We start from the raw sequence: 23,244 nt of genomic DNA on the forward strand, positions 1-23,244 counted from the left end.
GTGTCTGTGTTACCGTGGTGCCTAAGGCACAGTGCTGCAGCGAAGGATGGGACACGTCTTCACCAGCTCCAGTGGAGTTTCACCTGCTTACAAAAGGATCCCAACCATCTATTGGCAATTTGTATCTGTCAGTACTCAGCCAAAAACAAACAGCAGATTGCCCATGGCTGGCAACCATTTCTTTTTCCCAAGGTCAGACATGAGGAACTGACATTTATGCATTGAAGCTGGATCTTTCTTTTGGAAAAAAATGGTTTCAGTATACCCATGGCGAGAACTGCTGCTCTTCCAGCACAGTTGTCCCATCTGAACAGAGCCCGGACACAGGACCACACTCAGAGCACTGGATGGGTAAAGTGCTGCACAGCTAACACACTGCAGGTTCCCGTGCTTACAGACTGAGAGACACCAATTAGCCAGAGGTTCATACAGAATAAGTATTTTATTCATGATGTATTTTTTTATTTACATTAAAGTTTTCTTGTATTTCGAACTCTGCTTGGATACCGAAATTAACAACTTTATGTGACTGCGCACCTGCTCTAAAAGAAATGAAGATAACACAGTTCTTTCCCATAAAAGAAAAAGGAAAACTGCCTGTCAAAATCAAAGTTGATTTTTCTCATTCCCAGTAATTATCTTTTCTCTTTAGAATTAATATGAGTGGAAAATGTAGTTTACTATAATATAATAAATAGAAGACATTGGGTAATTAGTAGTGCTGATATATTTCTAAAGTACTAAACAGACAAACAATAAACTGTGAATTTAATCACGAGTTCTCATACAGTTTCAAGACAGGAAAATTAGAGCTCTCAGCTACAGTCATTTGAGTAATCACATCTGATCTGCATTATTTATTAGTTATTACATGCCAAGTGATTCTGATTGTACATTGCCTGAAATCATTCAGAAGCAAGCATGCCTTTGTTTCTGTTTTGTTTTATAAAGAAAAATCAATGGCATTGCCTAATGTGTATTCTATCTGAATTGCTTCCTTTATTTCACACAGAAAATACAAATCAGTGGTACTGCTCATTAATGGGACAGGCATCTGGGACAAAATCATCCAGAAATGTATTTTCAGAGCTATCCCTGATCCCAAACATTGACAAAATACCTTCTTTTGGATATTTTTATCCCTTTCCCTGTGGCTGTTGAACTTACCTTTCATTTTAGAATTTATTTCTGATATACTCCCTAAAATTCTTTAGGACCTTTTGCATATATAATAAAATGGCCGAAGCATATTTGGTAATATTTCTTTTGGTAATATGTTTATTCCACTTGACAAATTAACAAAACATGATGAAGTTCCAAGAAGCAGTGTTATGCAGTTTTATTCAGTTAGTTTTGTTGGTTCAAGTCTTAGTTTTGGGCAACTTCCTGCTACAATGCTTTAAGAAGGGAATTACTTAAAATACCTTTTTTTTCTTTTCCTTAACAACCAAAGAAATAGAGAAATAGTTCTTCGTTACCTTCATTTTCTGCCAATAAAGCAGGTTTGTTGTTACATTTGTCACTGTAAAAACTAAATATTCACATCAGTTGTGAACAATTTGTGCCAGCAAAAGTTAAAGCGTCAAAGAAACCTCTTTAAAATGCTAACAAATTTACTTACAAACACCTATATTTATTATTTCATAAATAGGCGCAACAGGTTCCATAAAAAAGATTAAATACAGACACAGTATGAAGAAACAATAATACATAGCCATATGTAGAGGTTATAATTTAGCTGTCTCCAATCTGTTTCTGCATCTAATAAAATATCAGGTAAGCATTTGGCAGTTTTATACATAAAAGGACTTAAATGACGTTTACTAACCAGTACACATAAAGTGATTTTCTGTAAAAAAAAAGAAGCATTTTTTTAGGCAGTACAAAATAAATGTGTTTGCTCTTTATCAACATTAGTTTTTTCTCCTAAGTTTTTTGTGTTTATTTCATGAGACAAAGCCAATATTTTTAATTAATATAATTTGGGACTATTTTACTTTTTTCTCCAAACACTTTGAAAATATAGACTATCAGTCAGTTGTTTAAAAACGAAGTAAAAATATGAATGTTTGCCAATTTTACCCTTATTGTGAAATCAATAAACTGGAATGAGCCAGTTTCAATTACAATTAGCTACAAAAACATTCACATTTTATACTCTAGGAGAGTGTAACATAGATGCTATTTACAAACTTGCTATGACTGCTACATCAAGCCATTTAAAAAGTCTTTAGTAGTTTCATATAAACACCCATTATGAAAAACCAATGGAAAATCCAGGACTTTTATCCGAGACATCTACAGTTGCTAAGGCAGTTACTATCGCAGCACTTCACAGCAAAAACCAACATAAAATCTGAATGGTCCAAATTTCCTTCAAGGAAGAAGAAAAGCAATGTCCGTTAAAGGATCTCAGGGAAGGGGTGGAAAGGAGAAAGAAAGAGAAAAATGGAGAAAAAAAAAAAAAAAAAAGAAAAGGAAAGAAGCAAGACTATTTTTTCCAGAGTGGGTGACCCACAATCTCAAATAGTCCTAAGTGCTTAGCAACTTGTATTTTCTAATAAAATGCAGAACTGCCTTGGCTGCATAAAGCAATCCATGATGAAAAGACTTCCCTGCATTCCTCAGTGGAAAGGAGAGGTGTTTCAGATTTTCAGGTAAGGTAGAGTGCTTTGTCCCTCTGCATGCCCCTGTTCAAAGAGAAAAAGAACAAATGTGATTTTTTTTTACATTTGAAAAATTTTTAGTCATATTCTTCAAAAAAAAGAAAAAGAAATGAGCCCCACAACCCCACTGCATGTCATTAATTCCAAGCATATCACTGAAGTGCAGCTGCATTGCCATGGTAATAACAAGAAAAATCATAGTGACACATGTCACAACCTGGAGACCACATCTGGCTCTAAAACAGCACAGGACTGGGACATGGGTTTAAGCACTGGTGTGGGATAACCTGCACTAGTGGGCTGGCAGCACTGACTGTCAAAAACTGCTTGGATAGAGCTGTGGATTTAGCACAGAGCTTGGAATGATGCTCCATAAGCACTCTATACAAAGCAGCCACTTTCCTTAGAAGGCAGGAGAGCTTGGTTACATGAACATGGGTGTCAGCCACTGATACCTCTGGCATATTTTATTTACTAGTGCAGATATAGCCTGTATCTAAAACGTGTTGGGTTGGCAGGTTCAGGTAAGCACTTGCAAGGGGACAGCAGAAGCTTAGCAAAGATAGGTTTAAGTTCAGGCACACGGATTCACAAAGGCTTTTCTACACAGAGTAGGCATATCTACAGGCATATCTGCTCAGAGAAAGCTGCTAGTGTTGGGAAGTTAACACCCAGTGCACACCTGGAGAGCAGTTCTGGGAACAATGACACATTGCTTTTTTCCAGAAGAGACCAGGAATCAAATCCACAGGTAGCTATGGATTGTTTGACAGAGGACAGTCTATTCAGAGCTGTGTAAGTGTCCATAAAAGTCTGTGGGCTGGACTCCATGACTCTACGAAACCCATGCTGCAGAGAAGCTGGAGGTTGGAAGGATTTACTAACCTTATATTGGGGGCATAGGGCTCCTACAGATATGGTGTTTTGTTTCTCGTTACAGTCATGTGGTCTTCATGCCATTCCCTTCTGTGTACCTTGTATCCCGTGTATCAGGCCTGCTTCTCACTGATGTGGTTTTTCATGACCCAGACTAGAAAACAGTTCACGTCATTTGCCTCTCATTGAGGAGGCAGTGATCTTAAAACTTCTTTCTTACTCCTTCTCCCTAAGATTTCAGTTCTGATCTTCTATGGAATGCAAGTTCTCTGAGAACTAGAAAGTGTATGTGCTGAGATAAGGTGACAACAATGTCTAACAAATGTATGTATTGAAAACTTGCCCACAACAGTCTAACTGCTGAATAAATACGTAAATAAATGTGTGCCATCACAGATACACTTCTGAAATGCCGTAGGGAAACGGGCAACAACACTGTTCCCAAATGCTCTATCATATACTTGTGTCATGAATGTTGCTCAACACAAGGTGGCATTCACTGGCTGCTTACCCATTACTGCAGTAGTCATTATTCCAGTCCACAGTCTGTGCCGGAGGATTTCTGCACCCTGAACGAACATACTCCATTGCTTGGGTAACAACTTGTGCAGCTGTTGATGTTGGATTGATGATATTCTGATAATCAGGCTGAAGAGTAAATCCCTAGAGGAGAAAACAAGTACATTACAAAGTATGGAAACAAAATAACAGGTTGGGTGCATTAAAAAAAGTAAAAATGCAGTGTGTACTGTGAAATGGTAGACAGCACTTCTTTTCCAGATGTGATTTTGGTTATAAAACCTAAAATAGGCAAAAATATGTAGGTTCTCTCTAAGTTTTAAAATCTTTCTTTGGTTTGAGAAATGAAACACTGCCAAAGCGTTGTTAGCTGTTACAGAGTCACAAGATGGAACTAAAAGAGACAGAGCAGAAACAATTCAAAACCAAGAGAACAACTCAATCAGCACTGGGACAAAAAGGTCTGTTTGCTCCTTAGAGCTTCCATTTAGATTAAACGTAAGCATACACACTAGTCACTAATTCCCAGAATATGCAACAGAATCTTTTTGAAGGATGTAGGCAGCAGGTGGCTGACTGTTTTATTAGACTACACCTATTCACGTATTGTTCTCAAAACCCTTTTTCTTCATTCAGTCACAAAGGGACCATCTGCTGCTTCTTTTATTTGCACTTCTCTCTCAACTAAACGGAAATTCAACCAAAGCTTTTTAACAGTTGTTGGACTAATGTAGTGAAAGTAGCACAGAATAACTTGCTTTTGAAACCAAGGAGACGAGAAAAAAAAAGTGGAAGTTACAAAGAGACATCTAACCTGCTCCCTGAAATATCTGTCATATGAAAAGTCATAATAATTTTTAGCTCTTTTGACATATTCTGATGTTTAAATATTTTCAAACCCAGGAGAACAATCGAAATTTCAAGGCTAGTGTATCTGGTTCACCCTCTACATTGTGTCCCTGTGAAGTAGGAAGAGCTACACTGGGTAAAATCATGGGAATGTTGTATGAAAGCAATCATTGTCTGCTGAAAAAAGCCAGACCAAACTCCTTCGTGGGGCAAGGGCATACAATTCCCACTCAAGTTAACTGGAGGTGTAGCTACTGAGTCAGAAACTGAACTTGCACCAAGATGCCTGGTTTGGAAACTCACTCCTCCCAGCCAAAGCCCACATACAGAATAGACCGAATTAATGCTGATAGCTTTTAGTTTAGTGTTAGTGTGTTGTGTGTGATTGCTTTTCTTACGCAGCCTTCATTAGGACAGGAATTTTGTGGACAGATGTTTTTTCTGCAGGTGTAAGAAGGCAGCCACAGTACCTTTCGTCGAGATAAATGAATATTTTCAGCTTCCAGTTGGCCCCCTCCATCCACAGAAATTACCTTCCTTCAAATAGAACATCACTTCCTTCTTCTCATCCCTCTTCCTTGGCTATTCCCTGAGGTCTTGCAGGTGTTTTGCCTCTCATGTGCACTGCCACGTCACTTCACTCATCCTGATCATGGATTTTAGTCTAGACCATCAATGACTGCAACTTTGTTCCTTAATCTTTTCCATATGGAGAACACCTTGAGTAACACTTCAGTACCTTAAACACTCTTTGAAGCCTCACTTTGTCCCTGTTGACTCCAAGAAATGGACTATTAGTAGAGAGCAAGTTCACAGCTGAGTTGTGCATCTAGTTGCCATGTTATTTACATACTGCCCTGCTAATGAGATTAATTAAAGCCTTCCCATGGTGGGTTTTACACCCATGGGGACTGCAACCCCCATGCTCTGTACACTGCCTTTTCACCAGGCTCTAAACCTATACAGCAAGCTGAGGAGACAGCCCCCATGCCTGCAACAGATCCAAAGGAAACAGTAATTGAGCTGATTTGCCAATGACTTTAATTGGAGTTTTATGTAATTTGAAAGCAGAAAATTTGGGCTTGTATACCATTGTCATCATTTTTTATACAAAACATCAACCATAAGGCCTTTCTAATTCAGCTGTAAGAGGAAACCAACCACAGAAACACATTCTACCCTCAGGCACTCAGATTTGTCTTTGGTAGCAAATCCCCTGATCTATCATATATACAAGAAAAACACTATATAGGGACAGTAGCCAGTAGCAAAGCATACAAGTGAGCAGGCACAGAGACGCAAGTACTCATAAAATCATAGAATGGTTTAGGTTGAAAGGGACCTTAAAGACCATCTGGTTCCAACCCCCCTGCTGTGGGCTGGGACAACTTCCACTATACCAGGTTGCTCATAGGTCCATCCAACCTGGCCTTGAACACTTCCAGGAAGAGGGAGCATCCACAAGCATGGAATACTTCATTACTCATGAAGCAAGGAGATGGTTCCTCCAAATTAGAGGAAGAGACCACCAGCGCAATATGGACAAATAATAGCTTAGATGTCAGAGAAGGGTCCTGTGTTTTAACTCAGGAGCTGGGTGGGGATGCATTCTCATATTTTTTCAGATTTTCTGTGCGGCCACAGACAAATTGCTTTGGCTCTCTTCCAGCAAAGCCCATGTGCAAGTGTGTTTGGACTGAATTGGTACCTCTCATGTTAAGGTTGGGACTGCAGAGCCAAACTGAATTCTTCTACCTGCAAAATAATGCGTAACAACATTTTCATCTTGTACCTGGCAAGTCTATTTTGTTTACAGCTGCCTGGGACTGGGCCTGTTTCTTAGGACACACTCAGGGGATACATGCTAACATGGCACAGGGGTATCTAAGCCAGGCTGCAGTTCCAGAAGGGTCTCAGTGGTCCCTCTTGGGGGTTGAGGGCTACCAGAATACTTGCATTGTGGGTGATGGAAAGCATGCTTGTTAAAGCAAAGTCATTTAAGCAACCTCAACTCAATATGAAGGACTGATAAAGTATGGTACTGTTTAAGATGCAAACAATAATTACTTCAGCTTTTTCATCAACAGAAAAAGCTCTGAAAATATAGATCTGTACAACAGAAGGAAACAGCCTTGTACCAGACTTGTGGTAAATATTTGGGTATTATTTATGTAAGCCCTTAACAAACAATGATGAAATAAAAAGTGCTCAGAAAATGAGTGCTTCGAGGTCTAATTAAACAATGCTGATTGTTTTTGCATTGTAATGCTCAAGAGAAAATCACCAACTGTTTTGCAACATGCCTAGAATTTTAAATTTCATTTTCTTGTCCCAGATTGAAATAAAAATAGGGAACTTGATAAAGATTAATTCGATGTCAGGAGGGACATTTGCTCTTTAATTAGATTTCTGTAGCCCTAGCAGTTTCATTGTGCCACTGTAGCAAGTCCTAAAAAGCCTGCAGCAGAACTAAGGAGTGATCCTCATCTCCACACTTTACTAGGAACTAATTTCATTTCCTGCCTGTCTGGAGAGGTATTTTCAACAGGCATCAATGTTTTTGTCTTCACAACTGATTTATTCATCAATCTCAATGTGATATTTTAAACCTTTAAATTACATCCAAATCCTAAAGCATCTGTTTATTACACAAGGAAATTGAAAATCTGTCTGTGTGATATCATACAAAGATTTTTCCTTAAGGTTATAAAGGAAGTTGACAGATATTAATGACTTTTTTTTCTCTTGACCTCATTCGAAGACAAAGCTTAACAAAAAAGAAGAAGAAATCTGGACAAATACAGCAGGTCCCTGAGTATGCTGTATATAAAATATATACCAGAAAAAATGAGGCTATTATTTTTGGCAGGCTATGCAACCATCTTGCTGTATACATTTATTTTCTAAAGGAAAAGAAATACGTTAAATTAGACTGAAATGAGTTATTATTAAAAAAAATTAAAAAAAAAAAGTGACATACATTAATCTTCTGGTGCTTTGTTATGCACATGCACTTGCAGCTATGGTTACTAGACATTAAGGATCTAGTTTTGCTTCCTCTACCTGTGAACTGAAATGGGACAGAGTTGGTAATGGGACTCACCATCCCATGCAATGCTTGGGTGAAGGATTTTGAGCAGGGAAGGTGATGCTTCCAGTAGGGCTACTTAAAAGGGTTCCTTAACAAGGTCTGAGTGTATTTAGGAGGGAGTGAATTCTCAGTCTCCTCACTCTTCACACCAAACAGCACAGTATACAGGCTGGATAGCAGGGTATGCTCAGAAAGAGGCACAAATGTCTGTGTGAGTAGAGAAAGGAAAGAATGACCTTGCAAGTGAAGGCAGGCTGCAGCTTCAGCTGCTGTTTTAGCCTGAACTTTGGAGAAATTGTGTTGATTTGAATGACAAGGGTTAAGAATAACATCATCTAAGCCCAGCTGAGTAAAAATTAAACATCATGTCAAACCTAAGAAACATACTGGAGAGAAACAACTCTATATCAGTTTAAAAAATTATACAGTGATAAGATGCGCACATGAGCATTTAAAGAAAGAAAAATCACACTCTTCTAATCTACTGTGAGTCTTCCTGTGGGTCAAAAGTGGATAAAAGAAAAACTACGGCACAGTGGATTTTGACTTTGAAAATTAAAACTTTAACATGGCTCCTGTTAATGATATTTAAGAAAAATATAGTAAATTTCAGAATTAGAAGCTAAAGATAATTAAAATTCAGGATCTAATTTAAATCTAAATATGAGAATAGAACTAATGGTCATTTTTTTACAGTTTAAAGGATTATAACTGTAAACAATCACCCCAGAAGTCTACAGTAGTGACCCTTTTTAATTTATTCATTACCTGTTAGAACAGAAGAGAAAAGAGACAAAATAATCTACTTCCCAGAAGTTACAATTTAGATAACTCAAAATAAAGAAAATTGTTTAAAAGGAATTAAAAAATATTTACTAATGCTAGGTATACGACCAAAATGCTAATACCAAAATTTTACATTACATTTCAGAACAATTTGGATGCATTGCATCAGCTGCATACTCCACAGAGTTAATTGATTTTAAAAATAACAGAAATTGTGCAGTCACTGAGGATTTTTGGCTACCAACACTTCTGATTTTCTTGGTGTTCTGTAGTTTTTGTGGATCCTCAAAAGAGACTGCCCTTCTCCAGCTGGCAGTCACTCTTGATTTGGCAGCTGCACACGTGCAGGCAGAGTGCTGGATGTGGAGAAGGACATGCTGTTCCCTGTAGAACCGATGAAGATCAGCTCATTGTTCTGGAAGCAGTGGGAACAGAACTCTCTCCCCAGGTCAGCACTTCTTATTTGTCCCTCCTCAAAGTTTGCACAGAAGAGTTCGTGAATTTCACGCACAACAGTTTTTGGAGAACAGTGCTCCTGCCTGCCAGAACTGAAATCTGGATCTCTCTGTGGTTCTTCTTGGAGTTGGCAGTCCTTCGGACATTCTACAAGATGGTCTTTGATATGAAACTATCCTCCTTTTCCTGGAGAAAATGACTGACCAAATGCCACAGAGCCAGAGTTAAAGCAGGGGATCTGTTGAGAGCAGGGATTTGCAGAGCCTGCTACTCTTGAGTGCCACGCTAGTGAGCCATGAACTATTTCAAAGACAGATGTTTGGGAAAAAAGGAAAAAAAAAAAGAGAACACACCATTGGTGACTTCTAACATGCCTCCAGCACAGTCTGCAATGAAGGTGCCCAGCCAGGTGAGGACGCCAAGACCTGCAGTAGAAGACTGCTAGGAAGCTGTTGGCAGACTTACTCTTCTGCCTGTTAAGCTTCATGCTGTGGTGTGACATGACAAAATTTGCCTCTTTCTTTCTTATAGTGTATTAGTCTATTTAGTGTGAGTAGTGCTGAGGCTTCCAAAGAGGAAAATGACTCCTGTTGCAAGTCATTCTCTAGGGAGTGGTATGATAACTAGTTTCTGTTCTTGCTGCTTGCTTACATGGAGTCTTTGGAAAGGTTTACAGTGGCCACACCTAAGCTTGGAGGAAATAAAACAACTTGAGGGAAGAGGAAGTGAAAAAAAGTTGACTTAAAGGCAACTATTGCTTCTCCTTTATCAGAATACATATTCTCCCATTCTTCTTAGCTGTCTTTTTACATAGCAAAGTGTTCTACACAGGGACTGAACCTCACATCCAGAGATCCTCTTCCCTCCTCAACATAGGCCAGACAGAGTGGTGCCTTCTCTTTCTCCTTACAGCTGCGGACTCTGAGCTGCTGGGAGAGCTCCATTTTTCTCCCACTAGATCTTTTCCTCTTTAACAAGCTCTGTGATCAGCAGAGTGTTTGCTTTATTTCGAGCAGAAGGGAGAGCAGAGTCCTTTGACAATTGAGTCAGAAAGAGGCCTTTACTTCCAGGCTGTAGTCTCTTGACTTTTTGCTATTTGCCTCCTGATGGCCAACCTGTCTTCTGTGTTCCAACACAGTATGAAATCCTGGGGATAGTGTTTTCTGTCATTTCTTGACTAAAAAAGTCATACCTAAGAAACAGAACAGGATACCACTGTTCTGTTCTGTCATGGCAAATCATGGTGTTGTTAGTACACCTGTAGCCCTAAAATGTAATACACGTTTTGCTGTATTTAAATTCAATTCACAAACTCTGTAAGCTGTTGTATGCTAAAAAAAACCCCAAACAAATACTCCAAAGTGAAATGACATAGATTTTCCAGAGCTCAAAAGCTGCTTTACTTTAAAGCAAAAGCAGGAGCGTAAGAAATATAAATTGGCTTGCAGATATTACACAGTGCTTAAAGAGACATGTAGATTGGCGGTGCAGAATTTCAACAAGTAACAAGCACCTTGAGTGAAACAGAAATATCCCACCACAGTATCTTCATTAAAAGCATCAGCTTTCTGACTAAGGAATAGGAGTTAGTAAAAAGCATTAACCTAAAATTTCGTGAGTTTAACAGGAACACAGAGGTACAGCATTTTTTACTTAACTGTAATTGTCCTTAGTTAAAAAAACCTCATCATGATACAGGTCTACATTCTGAGTTCTGTTTTCTACAACCAAGTGTCCTGTATTTTCTCTTAAGCTAGAAACAAGTCAACTACATGCCACATATCTCACAGACGACTGAAAATACTTTCAAACAGTGGATGCACACACCTTATGCTACAAGCCTGCAACTTGGCAAAATAAGACATTAGGAGATCCATATTACGTTAGCTTTTCTTTTGTAGAGAGTTTAGAGTAATGCCTAAGTGTTTATTCATACAATAATGATGTTCTATGTGTAAATATGTAAGTATCCAACATCTGCATTACATCTTTTGCTAGCCCCAACTGTGCTATTAATTCACTAAATAGAGACAGATTTTCCAATCTATTCAGTAAATTATGCCTAACGATTCTGGAAAAGACATAAGGAGTTCTGCACTGGACAAGTAATATACAAATGACACTGAACTTGGCAAACAATCTGAACTTGGAAGATCGAATTACCATGCAATAAAAACTCATTGAAATATAGCTATACGATCTCAACAGGTTGCTGTCACAGATGTAATTTCTCATGTTTGGTAAATGAACCAGAGTATTGCTTTGTGTCTCATTGCTCTGAGCCTTCAGGTTCAACCAGGATTCTGCCAGGCTTAGGATCTCCAGTCACACTCCTGGCTCACCTGCCTAGGACTTCTTCTTGTTAGTTCCAGCTGCCCAGGCCTGGGGTCAGCTCCTGAGTTTCTCTGAGACTTGGGTGTGGCTCTCCTGGGACACTCACACTAATTGCAGGAAAACCTTAATGAATACATGACTCCATGTATGTGTGGTCATTAGTCTGTTGAGTCTGTTTTCTCTGATAGTGAAAAATTAACTGGACTAGGAAAAAGTTGTGAACACTTTACAAGTTTTCCTTCCTGATTACTCCAAATCACTCTTGAGACTAAGATCAAAGTCTCTGAATAAATCCAAATCATCCTGAGTACACCTTGATTTATCTTCTGAAGAACCAAGTTTATCAGTCCAGATTGCTTTCAACTCTTTTGGGTTTTTTTTTCTGCTTTGGAAGATTTCTTTCCCTGTTAAATTGTTCTCCCAGTGAGAAGCTATGGTTTGTGTTCAAGTATTCCCAGCTCTAAAGGCCAATCTTGAGATGAAATATTTCTGGCTTGGAAAGCAAATGCAAATACCTTGTCAGCAAAGGTGAATTTACAGAGAAATTTAAAACACAGAGCAAGTTCATGACTATGTATTACCAGCCAGTACTGACAAGTTTTGTGTGTACAAATTTTGTAGATTCTTGCAATTCCATTCAAAAAATTTTCATTCTAATGCCAATTTTCAAAGCAAGATCTTATTATTGATAGTCACATCTCATACAATACAAAAGGAAATTTTCTCTTATGAAATCAACAGTTTATCTGCTCTCTTAATATCCTTCCATAAGCCTGGAGGGCACAATACCATGGATGGTCTGCATTAATTCAGCACTAGTAGGAAATATATTGAGAATCAACTATCCAAAATGTTCAGAATAGGGAAAAAACCCAAACAAAAAAGCCCCATATTGGGATGGTGGACACAGCCCATTTAGTTCCAGTAAAAAGATCTATTTAGCAAAATGAAGCTATGAATGTGGCATAAGGTAACACACTCTTGTTCACTTAATCTAGCATGTTCAACATAACCTGGGTTGCTTTATGTTCCCTCTGACAGTTCCACATCACAGTCAGCACAGGGATAACAGCATAAGCTATAATTATATCATTTTCTAGACATTGTTTGTATCATTTTCTAGACATTTGTTTTCTAGCCTTTTGTTTGTGAACTGTGATTCCTGAAAACTTAGCATTTCACTGTTTCAGGATACTCACAGATTTGCAGATGGATCTACGGACAATGATGGACATCACTGCTAGCACAAACACTTCTACTGCAGTTTTCCATCTCTAGGTAAACTCATTCATTTGTTCTTGCCCTTGAAAGACTAAACCTATACTACCATGGTTTTGAACCTGCAAAACTAAAGCTAATCTAAATCTCTCTCACTATGCCAACTTTTGGATGACTCCCCTCCCCATGCCCTCCCCAAAAATAAAACAATTCCCCAGAGAACTGAAAAGCTCCAACTTACTTGCTGCATTGTAGGTGAGTGTAAAGCAGACTGGACCTGCATTGGTAGCTGGTTTCCAATGGACTGCTGCATTGAGATCGGCTGGTGCTGCTGGATGTTGAGATGCTGGTGCAGGGGGGGGCTGATCTGAAGAGGTGGAGGTGGGGACACAGCCATGTTTGCTATGGAAACAGTCACTGGCATTTGGTTGTTGGGCTTGGGCGCTATGTTCCTGGGGATATTGGCATGCATGGCAGTGATGTGAGGATTCATTCCTGGTTGTTGGTGGTAGTGGGAACTGAGGTACAGTGCGGAGTGGGCCTGGGCAGGCCCATGAAACACTGACTGCTTTGAATTCATCATCTGAGGTTGTGGGGAGGCTTTAACATCAACAGGTTCGCTGTAGCTCTGTTGAGAAAAACAAAAATCAGACAATACTTAGAAGCTACCAAATATGGCTGTTCTACCCACCCAAAGCCTGTTTAAGAGCCACACCATAGGAAAACATTTACCTGGACCACCAAATTTTCTTTGAAATTGAGTTTGGTTATTACTCTAGAAAAAGAATTAATCCCTTTCACCTTAAACTTTTGTCTTCAACATTGTAAAAAGAAAGTAATTTAGGTCTTTTTTTTCTGGTCTAGCCTGGCATTTTCCTTTTCCAAACTTGGAACTGGCATCACTGATCTAATATCTTATACAACCAAGACAACCAAGCCTGACATATTTTTTCACATAAGCAGCCACTACTAGTATTGTCCTAAGATTTGATGGCCTAGTTGAAAAGAGAATTAGGAGGATGGGTTACAGCAAAACACTGTTGTGATTTTTGAAATGTCTTGTTTTCCCATTTGCAAACCATGGATAAGATCTTCAGGGTCTTTTACCATATGCATTGATATTGCTAATAGTTATTTATCTGTTAGTTAACATGATGAAGAGGCTAAACCCCAGCCTCAGCTGTGCTTCTGCATGGAACAAATACACTAGTTGTTGTGCCAAAGCCTTTATTTTGAAGTATTTTGTGTTGGAATGGTACATATTACATAGGCCATGCATTAAGAGAAATAAGAATACTCTGAATAATTCCTCTTTTAGCAAAACATGCTTTATTAATCCAATTCATAAGGCTCTGAAAATTCTGTTTAAAACTTATGGCTAAATAAATGTTAGCCTGCACAAGACGTAGGGAAGTTATCTTTAGTCTAAAGCTAGATGAATACTGTGTAGAATATTAGAAACTGCGCAGTTTTATGAAATATTATGGTCTGGCCTGAATTCTTAAAGTTGCTAGTAATAAAACGCCTCAATTAATGAATATGAATTTTAATAATACTCTTTGTTCTAATATTTGTAACTTGCTACATTTGATTAAACTCAGTTTGCTCAATTGTTTTTCATACATTTATTTTCTTAGATATCCTGAGTGATGTATACTCAAATAAATGATGAAAAAAATTAAGTAATAACTCACATATGCTTATAAGTGGGAATCATAATTTGAAGTCAAGTCATACTGGAATTAATAGTCAGTGAAAGGTGAAACATGCTGGAAAAAAATGGCAGAAATGTCCCTCTGGAGAAAGAAGTCACTTTGTCAAAACTAGGCTGAAAGACGCATATATGCCCTTATTCTGTGATCTCCGTGTCATGTTTGCTCAGCTTACAAGTCAGAGTAAGTTTCATGTTACTCTTAGCACTCCAGGGTCAGGGAAGTCTATTTGTATTCTTTCTGAAGGATGCACCATCACCAACAATCAGTTGACCCGTGTGTTACTGAAATTGCTTCATTATCTACGATGATAAAGATGAGACTGATAACTTCCTTTTCCCAATGTGTAACTGCAGTTCCATTAGCAAAAAACCCCTTGTTTTCTCCAGTAAATGAAGGAAAATTAAATGAATATGAAAAAGTTAATGCAAATCTCTGTCTCTGTGGATCTGCCTAGCTCTGCTTGCATGTGGGTGTACACGTGTGCAATGTTTGCAGGATCCAGATGCAGACATAAAAGCCTGAAAGTAGCTGCAAAATCTGCCATTATTTGGGCATTATTTTTAAAACACTGAATTAATGACATAGATTAATGTTAATGACAACGTGGCAAGTATTTTCCCCCTCTCTTCCCAGTTGCATTTTTAGAACGCTCTCGTGAGTGTGGAAGCAACAACTGGCAGGTTTGCTGAAATTTCAGCAATTCAGAAGGTTTGCTAATTAGCAACATGGTTCAAGAGACTCCTCTTGGGTGTCCCAGGCTTATTACACATTACAGGAAGTGTAGGCTGTGTTCTTTCTTGACAGACTTGGAAGTTTTACTGAGAGCATAGTCCCCTCATGAAAACTGCTTGCCTTTCCATGATGTAGCTGGCAGGCTCTGTGTAGTCCAAGCAGGGATAATTGCTCCTGAAGTGTCTAAGGGCAGATTGGTTAAACTAATCCTCCTGGTGAGGTGAGTGCTGCAGAAAGCCTTTGCTGACATACTGACAGACACTTATATTTCATTCGTAACTACAAGGATGCTGCCATACACCTCTTTAACAGAGATACAGGGAACCACTCTAATTACTGGACAATTCTGAGTTCACACATAAGCAGTGGATGCATGGCCCATACTGATAAAATTACAGACATATAGGTAGTAACATTTTATCCTTTATGTCAAGAGGAATTGCACAGTCTCTGATCAGAGATGAATAACACTTGTTATACCTCTGAGAAGAGCTCTGCAAAGTGATCAAAAGGGACAGTTTCAGTTGTCTCAAGTATTGAATCAACTTTCTATATGTTTCACCAGATCTTGATCCAGTAAAAAGCACAACACTTCAGCTTAAGACCAGGTATTTTGCTGTAACTTAGGACACTTTAAGTCATATGTGATCTGAAACCAAATGGTCCAATATCCGTGTAAAACACATCAATATTATCAGTTACTGGGAATCTTGATAAATGAACCCATTAAGTTCTATACTCCAGCATACTGTACTTTCAGCTTTTTTTCTGCAGCTGGGTCAGAAACACAGATTTTGTACATATTGTTGGAGCTAATAAAATAGGTGATGTCAAGTCTTTCAGATTTGTGATGTCACTTTGCTGTGAAATAAACCAAGAGGCGTATATGATGCATAGGTCACACTATGATTTTGGGCACAATTGCTGCTTTCACAGACTAGAATGGGCATTGCACTGGTCCAGTGCAGCATCGGACAGTCTTAGCCAAGGACTTTTATTATGGGTAAAAATTGGAACTAAGAAAGAAGGGATTTGATTGGCCACCATGGGCTTCAAATGCACAGTCATGCTCCCTAGCTTGCAAGTTGGATTTCAGCCAATTTTCTCTTGTCTTATCCAAGGAGAAGAGCACAAATAATTCTAAAAGCCCCCACAAACCTCTAATTAATCAGCCCTAAACCAATACTAATTTATAGGATGAAGTTCTAGGATAAAATTCAGATATATGCAGTGGAGACCAAAATCATAAATCCATACACACAGGCCACCAAACCCTGGGGTTTAGTAACTCCTAAATGCTAAAAAGTCTTCTGCTAGACATGTAGCAAGACCATCTTTCATCACTACTAGCTGAAAAATGGTGGTGTAAACCCACCACTAGAGGGTGACAGAATATTACACTTAGTTAATGGTAGGGGGTGGTATTTTGCACATACTTATAGCAAACATACATTGGGACAACAAATTAGGTTTCCTTGACAGTCCTTTATGCTCTTTGAGTGGCTTATACTTGTTCTGGAGATCAAGGTGCAGCCTTACTCTAAATCTTCAAATCTTCATAGTCTAAGAGAAGGATTTCCTATGGACCTGTCTTTCCATCTAACATCATCGCCTAATACTCCTGCCTAAATGTAAAGAAAAAATAAATCAGAAGGTGAAGACAAGGTAGGTAGGCCAAGGCAATGTAATGCTGCAGAGAAGGTATGACAGCCCTTTAGGCACAACACAAATCCACTTCCCATCCCCTCCCCCCAAAGAATCTGTTGTTTTACTGAAACACTAGTTATAAAAGGGAAGAAAATTTTGAAATCCCAACAGAAAGATAATGAAAGTAGAAGACAAATAAGAAAAGGAAAGGAAAAAAGCAAGTACTACTGTAATTCTGGTGATAACGAGTATAATTACATTAACTAAAAGTACTGGTGGTGCATGACCTTCAGTCCACAAAATTATTTTACTCCTGTAATATTTTAAAGGAAGTGAGTGATGATACAGATGAGTGCTGTTCTTAAGAGAAAGTGTTCAGTTGATAATTTTGCACAAAGTTTGGAAAGTGCTGAATGAAGTGCTTCCCCATGGTTTTCACCAAACTCATGACTTTCCTTCCAATTTTAGAGCAAAGAGAACTTTCCCATGCACCTCTACTCCCCTACTGTGTGCCAAAACTCCTTATGCTTTATTGCCAAATTAAAGAATTAAATTAGGATAAGGGGTTAAGTATTGCTCACCTGGCTGTGGTTTATTTTCTGAAGGGTACTGCCCTGGGACTAATGGTCATTCTTTTCACAGACTGAATTCAGGCACAGGGAGTGTGTCTGTTCCTTAAGGAAAGTCTCGCTGGGATTTCCCTCATCCCATAACATCCAACTCACTCCTGTGGTTGAGAAATTATTTTTGGTAAAGGCATCCTGCTCAATTTAGCTGCATTAGAGAAAAAACCATCATCCTAGGTGATGCCATTTTGGCATCTCCACAGCTCCCTTTGGGACATAATTTGACTTTCACTTTGAAAACTCATGCTTTAAAACCCTCACCTAGGTTTCAAACAGCTCTTGAAACCTACACATGGGTATTGATTCCAAATTGTGGCTGCCTTCTGGCTGCTGTTGGAGCTTCTAATCCCATTTCTGTTGGAAGATATACATCCATGTGATTGAAAGTAAAGCAAGGACATGTTTTAACAAGGCAGTACTCTAAGGGCCTGATCCTTAGACTGCTGAATTTAAAGGAAAATCTCTTATTAATTCAAACAGAATTTGGATCACAGCCCAACACTGTTACTGTTATTTAAGTACTAATGTCTGGATGTCCATTTCATTTCTCATGAAAAGCAGGTAGGATCTGTCAGAGGCTGAGAATCATTCCCAGTTGATGATCACTACTTTTGACCTCTGATTCATCAGAAGCACACCTAGAAACTACAAGTGCCTAAACTTATTTCTGCTGTCAACATATTAATGCAGTTTTTCTTAGAAATGTTGCCAGCAAGTAGGACTACGTAGATGTATTCACACATAATGTATATGGACATCTTCAGCTTACATAATTTATACATGGTTTATATTCAGAATTCTTATCTGCTGTAGAATAATATGTGGGAATTAAATAGATTTTTACATTAATTTCACTCTAGTAAGCAGTGCTCAAGTAATACTGCTCCTTGCAATGTAAAACCAAAAAGTCAGTGTTGTCTCAAAGAAACCAGAGATGCTCTATTAACGGAGAAAAAAGGGTTTTTTTCTTATTCTATTGATTTCAGAAAATTAGGTAAGGATCAAAGCCTTTCAGTTGGAGCAATATAATTTCAGTTGTTTACAGATGAGATATTATCAAAATACTTCTTTATTAATGACACCAATTAAGCTCTTCTTTGTAGCAAAATATTCAGTAAATTCATTCAGTACATTCAGAACATTCAGTAAATGTTCTTGTTACTACTGGATGCTTATGTGTCCTTTAAATATATGCTGAGAGACCTCCTCAAGGGCAAAGTGAGCCTCATGGCCAATATGCAAACAACAAACAGTGCAAGCAGCTTTACCTGTGGGCAAACACAATACATTCCAAATTCAGAAATTCTTTTTTACAAAGCCATAATGGTGTAACATAGTTCTATTTTAAATGAGAAACAGATGTTTCTCTTTAAATGAGAAATGGAGGTCTGGCATCCTTTCTCTATAGACCAGAACATGTACTATGTGAGTATATCAAAGCCTAGAAAAGAGCTGAACCTAATTCAGGTTTTACATGAATATGTATCATAAACCTACACAGTTGTCACACTGTCTCTTTTCATGATGGTGCCATGCTCACACCTGGAGACTGGTGTCTGTCCTTGAGCCATGCTGAGGAATTAAACAATTTTTGGACTCTGTGACCAGAATGAAGGTTACATTCAGGAAACAGCAGTGATTATGTCAGCTAGTACCAGGATGGTCCAGGCTGTGCAGGCTGTGATCAAACTTAAGCAGGCCTGACTCAGCTTAAAATGAGTTATCTTCAGTACTGTGACATTAAAGAGGCAAATAGAAGGAAATTGGCTGCATATTTATGGAGCTCCTACAAAGCTTACCTAAGCTTAAGTTTGCATCTGCTGTCTTTGCTGTCTCTTTGGTGGAAGGAGCATCTTGAATTGTTTATTCCTTCTCTCAGCTTTTCTGTGTTCACATAATCCTGTCTGTTTGTAATGTTTTTGACATTTTAGGTCGCTTCCAACCCCAAGCCTGTCCTTGAGAAGAATCCCTTTTTCTAGCCTGCATGGGCTCAGCCATTTTATTAATACCCCTGTGAAGATGAGAGAATGACTTCTCTCCAGCATGGCTTTCTCTTTGTGCTTAGCTCTTTAACTCCTTTAGAGATTCCTTTGATTTAACTCTGTCCACTCTGGCAGATAACTCATATGCATATTTGCAGTGCAGCTGCCTTCCTACACGAGTCACAAGAGGCTCTTAGCAAATGACGTTTGCCATTTTGTTAATTCCAGTCACCTATTGCAATAACAACATCTGGGACCCCAGAGAGTTCAGAAAGCTTTTTGACACATTCTTGATGTTTCAGAAACAAAGGAATAAGCCATGGGTTGTCATCTATAATTAGTCAAGGTGGCTCAGAAGAACATCTTCAAATCTAAATATACATTTTGTCATCATCTACAGGGCATTGTCATGGATTCATTTAGGGTATGTAAGTAAAAATGGATGTTTTATGAATGTAACCTGGGTACATGTGATAAAGGATATGCAACTTTAATTTGATACAAGTGTTTTAATTCCCCAAATGGAAGCCCTAGGCTAATAGTGAAATCTAGTTTTATTAACTCACTTCAAAAACAAACACAGTTTCTCTTCAAATCAAAATCTGGCTTCTAACAAGATCAAGACATTTCTGCCACTTTTTGGCAGAAATTATGTGAGAGCATCTCTCGGTTTTTGCACTGCTGAATGTAAAGCATCACATGATTTAGCCTCAAATCAAATCCATGGCACTAACTTAAATGTAGTTTGCTCTTTATTTTCAGCTGCAGTAGATCATTGGTTTCCTTGCTAGACAAAAAAATGTTTGGACTTGTATTATGATGAGATTAGGGAATTGTTTTATAAATACACGTTTACTTAGCACATACTCTGATACATCACGTATTTGCACATACATGATTTTATTTACGATTCTTTGAAAATTTCTGACTACATCATAACTCCAGAAATAGTGAAAGAACGAGGTATCACAGAAGCATGAAATACCTGCTTTGGAAGCCTTTCATAATAGTTTTTCCATCTAGCAATTCTAATGTAATGGAAAAAGGTAAAACATACTTGTGTATGTCATCATTCTGGGATTTTTTTGTTATTGTTTAAGGGAAATATTGCCATATGCCTTGTAGCACTTTAATAGCTACCAAAAAAAAATCATGCATCAAACATAACCATATTTTTCATTTATTCTTTCTCTTTCACTGAGAACAGCCTAAACTGGTTTATGAAATGCCAAAAACATCTGCATGGACTAGGGCTAGATATAATGTAGGAAAAGCTGTTCTCAGAAGCAGGTGCCTTTTTGCCAGCAGCAGAAGGGATGCTGTTCTCCTTGCATGCAATAGCCAACTTGTTAAAGCACTGACCAGGAGACAAGACAGTTCAGTCATTGACTCTTGTCAAGAGATATTAAGAATTTTATTCCCAAAAGAAATGTCCTAAACCCCAGCAGCTGCTTATTTCAGGAAGGAGTGAGCCAGGATATAATGCCCCCTACATCTGAAGCTTGGCTTCTATGAAGCTATGCAGTTACAGAAAGAAAACTATGATGAGAACACACCTGCACACACACATTTATTTAGGAGTTGGGAAATGAATGATCTGGGAGAGCTAATATGTCTTTTTGCTTTTTTATATGTTAGGCAAGTGCTCTCACCCCATACATATATGAAACTGGAAAGTAATGGCAATGTTGCCATTTCAGTTTTGGGTTATATTGGGTTTTGCTTTTTAGTTTTTGTTTGCTTGTTTTGTTGGTTTTGTTGTTTTGGTTTTTTTATCATAGTCTCCATATTGCTCTTAAAAGTAGGCCAAATGTTTTCATGTATGTCCACTGCATTTTAAGAGACTTTAATTCCTTAGGCTGATCATTTTTATTACAATGCACGCAGTGTAACAGATACTTTGGGTCCCTGGAACTCTCTGGTTACAAATTGCTGTGCTAATGGCATTAAGGCTATGTCAGCCTTACAGACATGACCTTTAGTTTTCTTATGAACCGCAATTGCAAGATGATGGACTAGGAAAAGCTAAGTCTGCCATACGTTTCAAGAAGCAATTTTACATGTCCAAAGGATTTGCACTGTCCACAAAATGGAAAAATGTCCAATGCATTCACTTCAAAGTCAAGTGAGGACACCACTTTGACTTAGATACAACATCTGAGTTTTGAAGTATGCTTGAGTATTTTGAATTTTAATAATATTCCCCTTGCTGAGAGGTTTTAGCTTCAGCCATAGTCGCTAATATATATCTTCATGAAAATTGAAATTGTGTCACTACACAGAGAGAATTAAAGATTCTTCTAGTCAGAAAGAATAAAACAGAGAAGAGAAATCTTTTTTGTACTACTGAAACAGTTACATTTACACTGCTATAATTAACATACATATATGTATCACTTGGATGCACATAAATATATTATGCATGGTGAATATATAACATGCATATATTGTTTTATAAATATACATAGATGAACATATGTAATATATGAAAGTATTTGACATTTACCCATATATATCTATTTTAAATATATATATTTATATTTGAAAGATGCAGCAAAAACTCCAATGTCAGCCAGAAAAAAAGGCTGGTTAAGCTAGAAAAAGTGCTTGTTTTATGAAAAAGTAAAATTGCAATTCACAGCATTTTATGTAATGCTGTACAAATTACCAGATACCAGAGACTGCATTTCTGGACCTGAATAGTACTAAAAGTTGCAACTAAGGGCAAATATAAAGACACTTGTTTACAATGCAAAGGCTTAGTCAGTACTATAAGCAATATGGCAATCTGCATAGCAGAAGATATAATGCTTTGTGATGTGTTTTTGCTTTACCTATCAATCCCTACACACATGAACAAACTCAACAACAGACCCATTAATTTCAACCAGAATAAAAAAGGGGAAGATACAGGAAATATAAATGAATGGGAATTAATGCATACTGACATATTTATACAATCATATGTTTACCTTATTTACTGGGTGGTGGCCATACATGTCTTATAAGGACATCATGAAAGCACTTAAAAGTGTATTAGAGATGGGCTGGAAATCCTATTACCAGAGCTGCTGGTGACACTTCCATTCTTTCCAGCTCTGATTTTGTCAAATAATACAGTCTGATATGATACACACTAGGGGTGTGTGTGACCTCTGTGTGTGTGTGTGACAAACTCCAAAAAGAACTGCTCAGCTTTCTAAAAAATGAACTTGGAGGGGATGGGAGGCAAGAGAGGGGAGGAGAGAAAAAAAAGAAGAGTAAAGGCGCAAGGAGCTGAGTGTCATGGAGAAGGCCACCATCTCCACCGGATGCTGCACATCCACCCCAGAGCTTGGGATGAACACCAATGAGTCTGAATGTCATTATTTTGCTGTCAGGCAGGGGCTAGGAAGTCTCCTGGCTATAGGACATCTACCCCACTTCTCTGTAGTCTTCTACTTTGATTGTTCTGGAATGTCAGATGGCCAAGGTGGGTGCCGTGAATTCAACTCCAAGTCCAGACCAGTGAGGTAGAACATGGCATATGTCCATTCCTTGCTTTTCAGAAAAGAGAAGACTTGCAAATAAATGCAGAAAAACATACACAAAGACTCACATACGCTCACTAGTTGTTTAAAAATCAGTAATACTTAATGACAAAGGTGGCAGAATCAGTGTTGAAAAGTTAGGAAGCAGGGAGAGCAGCTGCTCTGGGAGGTGTAAGGCACCTGCTGAGCTGGACAGAGGGGACCTGAGCAGAACCTT

The 23,244-nt window shown here is 38.3% G+C and overlaps 1 protein-coding gene across 3 annotated transcripts in view; it reads right to left on the bottom strand.

The window, feature by feature from the left end:
- Positions 1 to 423: 423 nt before the first annotated feature.
- The window catches only part of TOX (thymocyte selection associated high mobility group box), a 218,875-nt gene continuing 196,054 nt past the window's right edge, over positions 424 to 23,244 (bottom strand). For all 3 annotated transcript variants that reach the window (XM_048286703.1, XM_048286704.1, XM_048286702.1), the window contains 3 exons: positions 13,037 to 13,423; positions 4,054 to 4,205; positions 424 to 2,690 (listed from right to left, as the gene is read on the bottom strand). In XM_048286703.1, coding sequence (XP_048142660.1) covers positions 2,654 to 2,690; positions 4,054 to 4,205; positions 13,037 to 13,423 — 576 coding nt within the window. In that variant the 3' untranslated portion in view covers positions 424 to 2,653. The remainder of the gene's footprint in view (positions 2,691 to 4,053; positions 4,206 to 13,036; positions 13,424 to 23,244) is intronic.

This window comes from Corvus hawaiiensis, chromosome 26 (genome assembly GCF_020740725.1).
Source record: "Corvus hawaiiensis isolate bCorHaw1 chromosome 26, bCorHaw1.pri.cur, whole genome shotgun sequence".
In the NCBI taxonomy this organism is placed as follows: Eukaryota; Metazoa; Chordata; class Aves; order Passeriformes; family Corvidae; genus Corvus; species Corvus hawaiiensis.